This window comes from Kryptolebias marmoratus, linkage group LG21, assembly GCF_001649575.2.
Source record: "Kryptolebias marmoratus isolate JLee-2015 linkage group LG21, ASM164957v2, whole genome shotgun sequence".
NCBI classification, from domain to species: Eukaryota; Metazoa; Chordata; class Actinopteri; order Cyprinodontiformes; family Rivulidae; genus Kryptolebias; species Kryptolebias marmoratus.
Window position 1 is genome coordinate 22,490,537 of NC_051450.1, and position 9,655 is coordinate 22,500,191.

The 9,655-nt window shown below is 45.9% G+C and overlaps 2 protein-coding genes across 3 annotated transcripts in view; one reads left to right on the forward strand and one right to left on the reverse strand.

Annotated features, from left to right (window-relative positions):
- The first annotated feature begins 139 nt into the window (after positions 1 to 139).
- Positions 140 to 4,045, forward strand: cldn11b (claudin 11b). Of its 2 annotated transcripts, XM_017439001.3 has the most exons (4): positions 140 to 292; positions 369 to 683; positions 2,027 to 2,191; positions 3,146 to 4,045. In XM_017439001.3, the coding sequence occupies exons 2-4, from the start codon at positions 458 to 460 to the stop codon at positions 3,403 to 3,405; spliced, it is 651 nt and encodes a 216-aa protein (XP_017294490.1). In that variant the 5' UTR covers positions 140 to 292; positions 369 to 457; the 3' UTR covers positions 3,406 to 4,045. The 2 variants fall into 2 exon arrangements, with proteins under 2 accessions (XP_017294490.1, XP_017294489.1); XM_017439000.3 differs by having other exon boundaries at positions 151 to 683.
- A 22-nt stretch (positions 4,046 to 4,067) lies between these two features.
- The window catches only part of slc7a14b (solute carrier family 7 member 14b), an 8,034-nt gene continuing 2,446 nt past the window's right edge, over positions 4,068 to 9,655 (reverse strand). Inside the window, exons 2-8 of the mRNA XM_017439002.3 lie at positions 8,245 to 8,669; positions 7,931 to 8,167; positions 7,577 to 7,794; positions 7,088 to 7,234; positions 6,634 to 6,842; positions 5,454 to 6,226; positions 4,068 to 4,674 (exon numbers count right to left, since the gene is read on the reverse strand). Of these exons, the coding sequence (XP_017294491.1) occupies positions 4,310 to 4,674; positions 5,454 to 6,226; positions 6,634 to 6,842; positions 7,088 to 7,234; positions 7,577 to 7,794; positions 7,931 to 8,167; positions 8,245 to 8,545 (2,250 nt within the window). The 5' untranslated portion in view covers positions 8,546 to 8,669 and the 3' untranslated portion in view covers positions 4,068 to 4,309. The remainder of the gene's footprint in view (positions 4,675 to 5,453; positions 6,227 to 6,633; positions 6,843 to 7,087; positions 7,235 to 7,576; positions 7,795 to 7,930; positions 8,168 to 8,244; positions 8,670 to 9,655) is intronic.

Below are 9,655 nucleotides of genomic sequence, written 5' to 3' on the forward strand. Positions count from 1 at the left end.
TTTCTTCCTGAAACGCTCCTCTGATGGATTCAGCTTTCAGCTCCAGTCTTCTCTCAGGTCTGGTTCTGGTTAGGGTCTCAGATTTCCTCTGACTGGTTTGGATGGGGGGCTGGGGGCGGGGAGGTGGGTTCCACCACACCCAGAGACATCTCTTCTTCTAGGTGTTTTCCTGCAGGAGCGTCAGGGCACCAACAGCTCGAGCTGAACTTCTTCACTGCTTTGGATTTTAAAGATTTTATTGGCTCTTAATTAAAGAACAAACCTTTTCTAGTTTTTCTTGCAGATATTTTAGGTAAATCACAGTTTTCTGATATTTGTTCTTCTGTTTTGGTTGGGAACCATTTATTGAAACCGTTTTAACCGCTCAGACAGAGAACAGGAAGACTCCAGCTCCTGCAGCCCTCCCTGACGCTCCTGGTCTTTTTTTGGAGCGCGTAAAAGCGCACGGCGGCTCTCCATGGCGCACATCTGCAGGCAGCTGACGGGCAGCGCGGCCAGCTGCGCGGGCTGGGTCGGGCTCATCGTTGCCACGGCAACCAGCGACTGGGTCCGAACGTGCGACTACTCCGTGACCATCTGCGTGAAGACGGACGAGCTGGGCTCGCGCGGCCTGTGGGCCAAGTGCGTCATCTCCCCGTCCCTGTACCACTGCGTGGATCTGGACCAGATGTTCTCCCTGCCAGGTGAGGAACTGTTCGGTCCTGCTTACTGAACATCTGGACAGGTTGGTGTTGTTTGGTGGCAGTTTTAGAATCCGAGCTGTCAAAAAAATCATCTGCAGAGGTTGTGACTTTTAGAGCTCCTATTGGAGCTCTAACACGGACCTGTTTGGAGCACTAAACCGGTTCTGTTTGTAGTTCTACAGCTCAGAGTTTAAACGGGTCACAGGAAGTCGAACTTTAGTGACTAAACTGAGGTTTTAGGACCTTTAACAGTTTTTAAACAATCAGAGGTTAAGTTACACAACCACAGAATGGATGTGGGCTAAAAAAGAGACAAAGGTTCATTTTCTCACATTAAAACTAGTTGAGAGGAACAAATATGCATTCAGTGTCTAGTTTTCAACCAGGAGGATTAAAACCAAACTGCAGCTGTTTGACGGGGAGTTTTAAACCTGCAGGTAAACAGTAAATCTGCACCGGCTGATAGAATAAAACCTGCAGGAGTTCCTCAGATTGTTCGAGTTTGCTCACCTGAACTCCATCTTTCTAACCTTCTGGAAGCAGATCCAGGCTCATCAGAGCCACAGAAAAGTCTCCCCTTTAAATCAGAATACTCCTGACCAGGAGTGTCACCTGGAGCTGGGGGCGTGGCTCACCTGCAGATCACCTCTCTGTGGATAACAGAACTTCTCACTCAGGCTTTCCTCGTCAGCGGTTCTCCAACTTTCTGAAGCTTTTCTCGTCAGTTTTCGAACATTTTCAGACAGAAAAAGGCTCCTAAACTCCACAGATGAAGCAGACACAATTTGTTCCCTTTTTTCAAAGATAACAGGCTGACTGAAAAGTTCAGCTCCAACCAGCTGAAGGTTGGAGCATCTCTCAGGTTCTGGTCCTGCTGCAGGGTTTTCGGCCTGAAACTCCTCCTGTAGTTCTCCACAGATCCTCAGATTTGTTAGGAACTCTGCACACCAGGAGCAAACAATCAGGACAAAAACAAGTAAAACAAACAGGCGAAGTCTAAAGAAAACCTTGAAAGATTTTCAGACAGTCTGGAGAACTGTTGATCCAGACGGCTTTAAGGATCTCATGAACGTCTGGATCACTGGAAGGAAAATATAAAGAAATGAGAGCTGGATCAGGAGTCCATTTTAGGTTTTATCTTCTGTTTCTGGGACTTTTGAATCCAGCCCTGGAGTTTCAATCCCTGATCTATGGAGGTGGATTTAAACAGACGTTCAGCTGAAACACATTTAAGAAGGAATTCAGGAGAAGAGCTGCTGCCGAGCGGTACGGAGGTACCAACTCGGAGGCAGATCCAGATGTGAGCTGAGAAATGTTTCAGACAGATGTTTGGTGTCTCTCAGCCTACATCCAGACGTCCCGAGCCCTGATGGTCTGCGCCTGCCTGCTGGGTCTGCCCGCCATGCTCCTCATCCTCATGTCCATGCCCTGCATCCGGCTGCCCAACGACTCCTCGGCCGTCAAGAAGTGCCGCGCCAAAGTGGGAGGAGTCCTGGTCATCGTCATGGGTGAGGAGGCGCCACGACACACACACACACACACACACCTCAGCCCCAAACCCGACCCGGAACCCAGAAACAAGGTTCCTGAACCGAGCAAACTGGTGATTATACCAGAAATAATCCTAAAAAGGTAAAAAGAAAAACAGGTACACATAAACACACGACTGAACTACCCGTGAGTTTTACTTTTATGATTTAAAAAGATTATAAAATACAACACATTATTAATAAATCAAATCCAAAGAAGACTGAGTTTTAAAACAGCGACTTTAAATCTGGACTTTTTGAGCAAAGACAGAAGCTTAGAAACAATAAATGACTTTGATAAAAACAGTGTTTTTAACTAAATGTAGGTTTTCTGTCCTGCATGTTTTACCTGCTTCTCTGCTCCAGCTGCTGAATGACCTCTTCATGTTGGAATCAGGTGTGTTGGAGCAGAGAAACAGATAAAACATGCAGGATCTCGTTCACATGAACCGCTGTAAGATTTCTGAGGCTAAAGCAGTTTTAAGATGATATTCTTCCTCTTTGGTTTTAGTCAGAATTAAACTCCTGTTCTTCAAACTGAGGTTGTTCAGGAAGCTAATAAAACAGATAAAATATTAATTATTCATAACTTTTCCACAGAACTCCACTTTTGAAGATCATTTAAAGAGTTTGTGAAGCTTATAAAGATTTAATATTATTATTATTATTATAAATGGTTTGATTTTCCAGCAGCAGCAGTTTCACTGTTAGAGAACAACATGTTCAGTATTCAGAGAACTCAGGTTCTTCCAGATGTTGTGAGGCAGGAAGTCGGATGAAAGGCGGGTCGTGGTTTGGCGACTCTTCTTCTTCCTGCCTGGATTTATCTGCTTCCTGTGGGATGAGACAGGTACTTCCTGTCAACATCCTCCAGCTGATGAAGCTTTGAAAAGTCATTTTCTTCTGTTTTTCTTTGTTTCTGCTGAAATCCAGCCGTCTGCGGCATCGTCTCGACCATCTGGTTCCCCATCGGCGCTCACCAGGAGGACCGCCTCATGTCCTTCGGCTTCTCTCTGTACGCCGGCTGGGTGGGAGCCGGCCTCTGTGTCCTGGGGGGGTTCGTGATCTTGTGCTGCCAGGTCGCCGGCCTGGGCATCCCGAGCAGAGAGAGGAGCTTCTTCTACTCCAGGCGGGGGAACACGGCCACGTCGCTGGACCGGCCCTCCAACCACGCCATCAGTGAACGAGTCTGAAGGCCTCAATCAGCCGAAAGCTTCTCCTGAAACACAAGAAACAAAATCTGCACCCTTTTTTCTTACTATTAGATAACCTAAACAAAAGACAAAAAGTACTTAATTATCTTGTTTTTTTAAACTTCAAATAAATTTGTCTGTTTGATTTCTGGTACATTTTTACATAAATGCCATAAACATCCTAATTTCATTAGGATTTAGTGACATCTAGTGGTGAAATGGCAGAATACAGCAAACTCTTTTTAAATTTGATTCGTTATTTTAAGTAAAACGAAATGCAAATAAAATGTTACAAATCTTATTCCTTTGTGATTCTGTAATCCAGAATATTATTTTATATTCCTGCTAATAAAATATTAAAAATGACTGAAACTTTAGAAACTATTCTTAAAGATCAGAACTTTGTTTTATCCAAACCTTGATTTTCATAATAAAATGTTTTCTTGTTTATGTTTGACTGATGTTGACATTTTAAAACCATTAATTTACTGCAGACTCTTTACTTAAAGAGGTACCTTCTTGTATTTTTAATCTTTTTTCTTTTCTTAACTCTTGCATGATCACGTTACGTTTTATCTTTCTGCTTACGTCATCACAGTTCTGTTTGAGATTCCAAGTAATAAAAGATATTTTTACTCCACAAAAAGAGTCCCAGCTTCGTCTTTTCAATCAAAAAGGACATTTAATCATCAAACAGCCACACATTAACAGGCTCGACGCTGAATAATCAGTTAGAGATCGTAAACAAACTCAATCAGAAACAGAGAAGTTAGATCGTCCTGTGGCGTCAGTAAAGGAGACGAAACGTCTGTTGGTCCAAATCTTTTTTAAATGTGGCTTCATTTGATATAAAATCCCAAAGTTTGATCAGCTTTTCCAGATTTTAGAATTAGTGAAGGTAAATTCAGTCATCTTCATCATCGAAGCCAAAGTTGGTCCTTCCCTTGGACCTGCTGCCTCCGCTCGGATACTGGACTCCCGCTCCGGACTGGTACCCGTACGGGTCCCCGTCCTCCTCATACTGGCTCTGCTCCTGCTCGTCTTCTCGGTCCTCGTTCTGGTTCTGATAGCGATGACCCCTCTCCTCCGGCGCAGACCAGCCCTGGTAGGGTCCGTCGTCCTGGTCCTGGGGGTAAAGGTCGTCGGGGGAGAAGGTGTCGTCCAGGTTGTCGTCGTAGCGTCGGTAGGAGCTGGCGTGAGCCTGCTGCTCGCGGGTGTTTAGCTCCAGCGTGCTGTGCCAAACTCCGTAACAACCGTAGATCAACAGACCTGAGGGGAAGAAAGAGAAATATGAAAATCTGTCAGTAAGATGAGGTCAGGGTGATAGACTGGGAGGACAGGATACTGACTCCAAGATCCAGTTTAAGGTCTGGATTTCTTTAAATAAATGGTAGACAAGTGCTTTAAATTAAAATGCCAACAAATGTCAAGATGTGTCAGGTTTGTCCTGCTTGTAGCTAATTTCAGGACAGCAGAGAGAGAAGATGGTGGTGTCCAGTCCTGGTCCTGGTCCTGGTCCTGGTCCTGGTCCTGGTCCTGGAGGTCCATCCTGCAGGTTTTAGATGTTTCTCTGCTCCTCAGCAGATCTTCAAGTTCTGCAGAATCCTGATCAGGTGAGTCAGAGCAGAGAAACACCTGAAACCTGCAGGTTGGAGGTCCTCCAGGACCAGGACCAGCTGGACACCACAGCTTTGGAGTCTATAATTTTAATTTAAAATGTTGTTTAAGGATAAAGATGAGTTCATGTTTCAAACTGAAGAATACAGAACCCCAAGCTTTTAAAACTGCATCGAGTGGCTCCTTTTGATTTTATGAGCTAAACTCAAGCGCAGATCACTGCCTTCCTTCCCTCCTGAAGGTTCTCAGTGTCAACATTTAATGCAGTTCTGAGTCTGAAACCAAATTAAATTTTAAAATGATTGTCAAAAGCATATTTAGCCTTAAATGATGCAAAGAGATAAAAACAACTATTGTCATACATCAATAAAGGTGATGTTTGTATACTTTAATCATCAATTAGCTGCATCAATCAAAATATTTCAGCTCACCTATGAGGCACCAGATGGTGAACCTGGCCCAGGTGAGAGGAGACAGCTTGAGCATGAGGTAGCTGTTGACCAATATGGCCGCCGCAGGAACAAAGGGCACACAGGGCGCCATGTAGGGCAGCCTTTGCGGGCTCTCTGGCTGTTGTACGATCAGAATCAAAAGCTTCACCAAAGATCCCATCATCAGTGTGGCCATCAGGCCTGAAAACGCCGCCCCGAGCCCCGAGCCCTGCTCAACTCCAAAGATGATGGTGGACCAGAGGAAGAAGGACATGAAGAAGAAGGACAGGGTGCACCTGGTCACTATGCGGCCGGTAGCAGGGGTGGGACGTGCTGACGAATCTGGCATTCCCAGCCGGACCCTCAGGGTGTAGTAATGACCTCCCAGAAGCCTCTTCAGCAGGGGGGCGTGGCCTGTGTGGAACTCAGAGTCGTCCGCCTCTCCTTCAGTCCCTCCGCCATGGTAAGACCTGTCATGATCAGCCCCTTCCATCAGGACATGGTCGTCTTTGGTGGGTTCTTCATTCTGATGCTTCAAGTTGTCCATGTCGTCCTCGGAGTTGAACTGGTATGTGTCAATCTGTCCATCGGGCTGGTAGCGCAGCAATAACACACACACACTGACCAGGGTGTAAGCCAGGAGCGTTCCGATGGACATCATCTCAATCAGGTCCCTGAGGCTCACCAGGAGAGCCAGGATGGCTGCAAAGCTTCCTGACACCACACACGCCACGGCAGGAGTGTGTGTGAGCGCTGACACGTGTGTCAGGAACCTTCGGATACAGACACACAGAAGATTTCATCATGGGAAGAGTCATTTGGGCTTTTAATATGTTGTTCTTCTTTCTCCAGGATGGAATAATTCTACAACTTCAATCATTTTTAGAACTGGGAACAAATTTAAGGTACAGCTGTACGGTTGAAACTGGGACACAGTTGGGTCCAACAGGACAATGATTCCAAACACACATCAAAGCTGGTTTCTGATTAAATAATCAGGTTAATATGAAGCGGACTACGTTTAAAAGCCAGGTAAACCAACCAAGACTAGAGGTCAACTAGCTTGTTAAAAGACACAGAAGGCCTGTGGTTCTGTGCTGACGGACATTTAACCAAACATTAGTTGGGGGGTATGGACATATTGTTGGAAGAGTTGGTCGGGTGTTTCCTGCCTCCTCACCTGAACAGCAGTCCGTCCCGGGCCATGGCGTAGATGACCCTGGGCATCGGGAACAGGGAGCCCAGCAGGGAGACGGTGAGTCCAGCTATGGAGCCAACAGCCACCGTGTATTTCCCCCACAAGAAACCGTGCACGGCAAACATCTCCATGAGAGGAGCCGAGCCGTCGATCAGGTCGTAGGGAACCATGAGGGTAAGGATCACGCTCACCTGTTGGGAGCAAAGGAGGAGACAGATGTGAGAATACACCTGATGTGTTAAAGCCAAGACCACCTAACCCAAGACTGGGTCAAGACCAGAGTCTCTTAAGATCAGGACAAGTCCAAGCCTCTGAGGGCTTCAAACAAAAGTCAAGAGTAGTATTTATCCAAACCAACACTAAGCCATCACAACCATGTTTCCTTATAAAAAAGAGACCGTCTTTAAAGCATAGACATCTTTAACGCCGTACTGACCGACACATAGGCGGTGAGGCAGGTGACCAGTGAGGCGGTGATGGCGTAAGGGATGGAGGTGTTTGGGTTTTTTGCCTCCTCTCCTGTTGTTGCAATGATGTCGAAGCCAATGAAGGCGTAGAAACATGTCGCTGCACCTTGCATCACCTGAACGCAAACATGTCACAGAAAATCTGGTTTTAGACTCATTTAAAAAAAACATCAGGTTTTTTTTTGTTTCTTTTGTTTTGTTAATGTTTTTTTTTTTTAAATTTGCCAATCATTTATGGCACTGTAAGAGAACATCGTGTCAATGCAGAGATCTGGGGACAAAAAAAAGAAACCAAATAAATAACCAACTCACTCACCAACCAACCAGTCATCCAACCAAACAAACTACCAATCAACAACCCAATCAACCAATGAACCATCCAACCCACCCATCATTTAACCAACCAACCATTCATCTAACCAACAAACCAACCATCCAACCAGCCATGAATGACTCACCCCTGACCAGCCGTATGGCAGGAAGTTGCCGCCCTCCCAGTTGCTGGCTGACAGGAAAAAGAGTCCGGCGATGATCATGAAGACCCACACCACCAGGTTGACCACGTTTAGGACATTATTGAACTTCACCGAGTTCTTCACACCGAGAGCGATGACCACTGTGACCAGCAGGGCAATGAAAAGGGCTAATACGTCCGGATACGTGTCCTCACCTTTACCTGAAACAACAGAAACACCCCTGACCTTTAATAAAGGTTTATTTACTCGGATGAAAAACATGAACAACAAAAAGAGCTTTTCTGTCTGCAGTAGATCAGTGTTTGTGTTATATAACTGCATTTTCCTCTCACTGACCGAGTCCTCTGACCGTGCCCAGGTGTGTTATCATGTAGCTGCTGATGCTGTGATTGGCCAGAGAGTCGAACATGTTGCTGAGAGCCGACGCCCCCGCCGCCGTGCCGATCAGGTACTCCAGGATCAGGTTCCACCCGATGAAAAATGCCACAAACTCTCCGACCGTCACGTAGCTGTAGGTGTACGCAGAGCCGGTTGTTTTGGGGACCCGGACACCAAACTCTGCGTAGCACACGCCTTCGAGGGAAACACATTTATAAATATTAATAAGGATTCATAAACTTGGACTGTAAAAGTCCCTCAGAGTCTTTTACCTGACAGTATCGAGGCCACCGCTGCAATGATGAAGGACAGGATGACCCCTGGCCCTGCCATGGCCTTGGCGACCAGCCCGGCAACCACGTACATCCCTGTCCCGACGCAGCTGCCCACCCCGAGCGACACCAGGTCCGCCGTGGTCAGGACCTTGGCCAGTCCGACCGCCGAGCCCTCTGCCAGCTCAGTGAGGTCATCCGAGCCGTGAGCCATGGCGCCCACCGGTTTGGTCCTCAGCAGGCGGGAGTACATGTTGTACCAGGCGTCGCCCAGAGACACCCAACCCAGCCACGCCCCCATGGTCTCACCTGGTTACCACCTGATGTTAACGGGCTCTACAGTCCGTTTATCATGGTCTCATCAGGAGCTGCCTCAAACCTGCTCTCTGCTTGTTTCATGAAACCAGAATCCAGGAGAAGAAACTCTGAAAATACCAAAAACAGATAACAGTAAATGTAAATAAAGTCACTCTGAATAATTCAGGTATTCATGGTCTTCTGCCAGGAACCAACATGGCGGCACATATTCTCGCCTCGTCAGCATGAAATGTGCTGCCATTCCAGTGTGTTTCTACATCAGAGGTATCAGTGGCAGGGTTCTGATGGAGCTGAGAGATTCTGCTGCTGTTCGTTAAACCGGAACCAGATTCTGGAGCTGGTTTCATTTAAGGCTAAGGAAACGAGTCCCAGTAGACCCATGAAGCCTCCACCCTTCTGTTGGACCGCAGAACCGTCTCTTCTCAGCAATCACGCTCCATCTTTGTCATCACTTCGTTCTAACTTTGGGTTCCTTTTCTGCTTTTTCTTGATTTTCCTTTGAGGTGTTTAGTGTCTGTCGGCTGAACTACAACACGAGAACTTCTGAGTCCTGTGGGTCCAGAAGGTCTTCAGACCTGAACGGTTTGGGGGGGTTGGGGACTCGTTCATCAGTAGCTTCTCACTTGTCACTCCGCAGCCAAACTTCTTTAATCTACACTTAGTACCCCACACAATGAAACCAAGATCTGACAATTTTATACGTTTATTAAAAGCAAATCAACAGAAAGCTGAAAAATGCTCTCATGGCATGATACTACCACCACTGTGCTTTCCTGTGGGGATGATGTTGGGCAGGTGATCATGTCTGGTTTCTTCTAGACGTAAAGTTTACAGGTGCTGGTCATAAAATTAGAATATCATGAAAAAGTAGATTGATTTCAGTAATTCCATTTAAAAAGTGAAACTTGTATATTATATTCATACATTACATACAAACTCATATAATTCAAATGTTTATTTCGTTTAATTTTGATGATTACAAATGACAACAAATGAAAATCTCAAATTCATCATATCAGAAAATTAGAATCTTGTGAAAAGGTTCAAAATTGATGGCACCTGGTACCACACTCTAATCAGCTAATTAACTCAA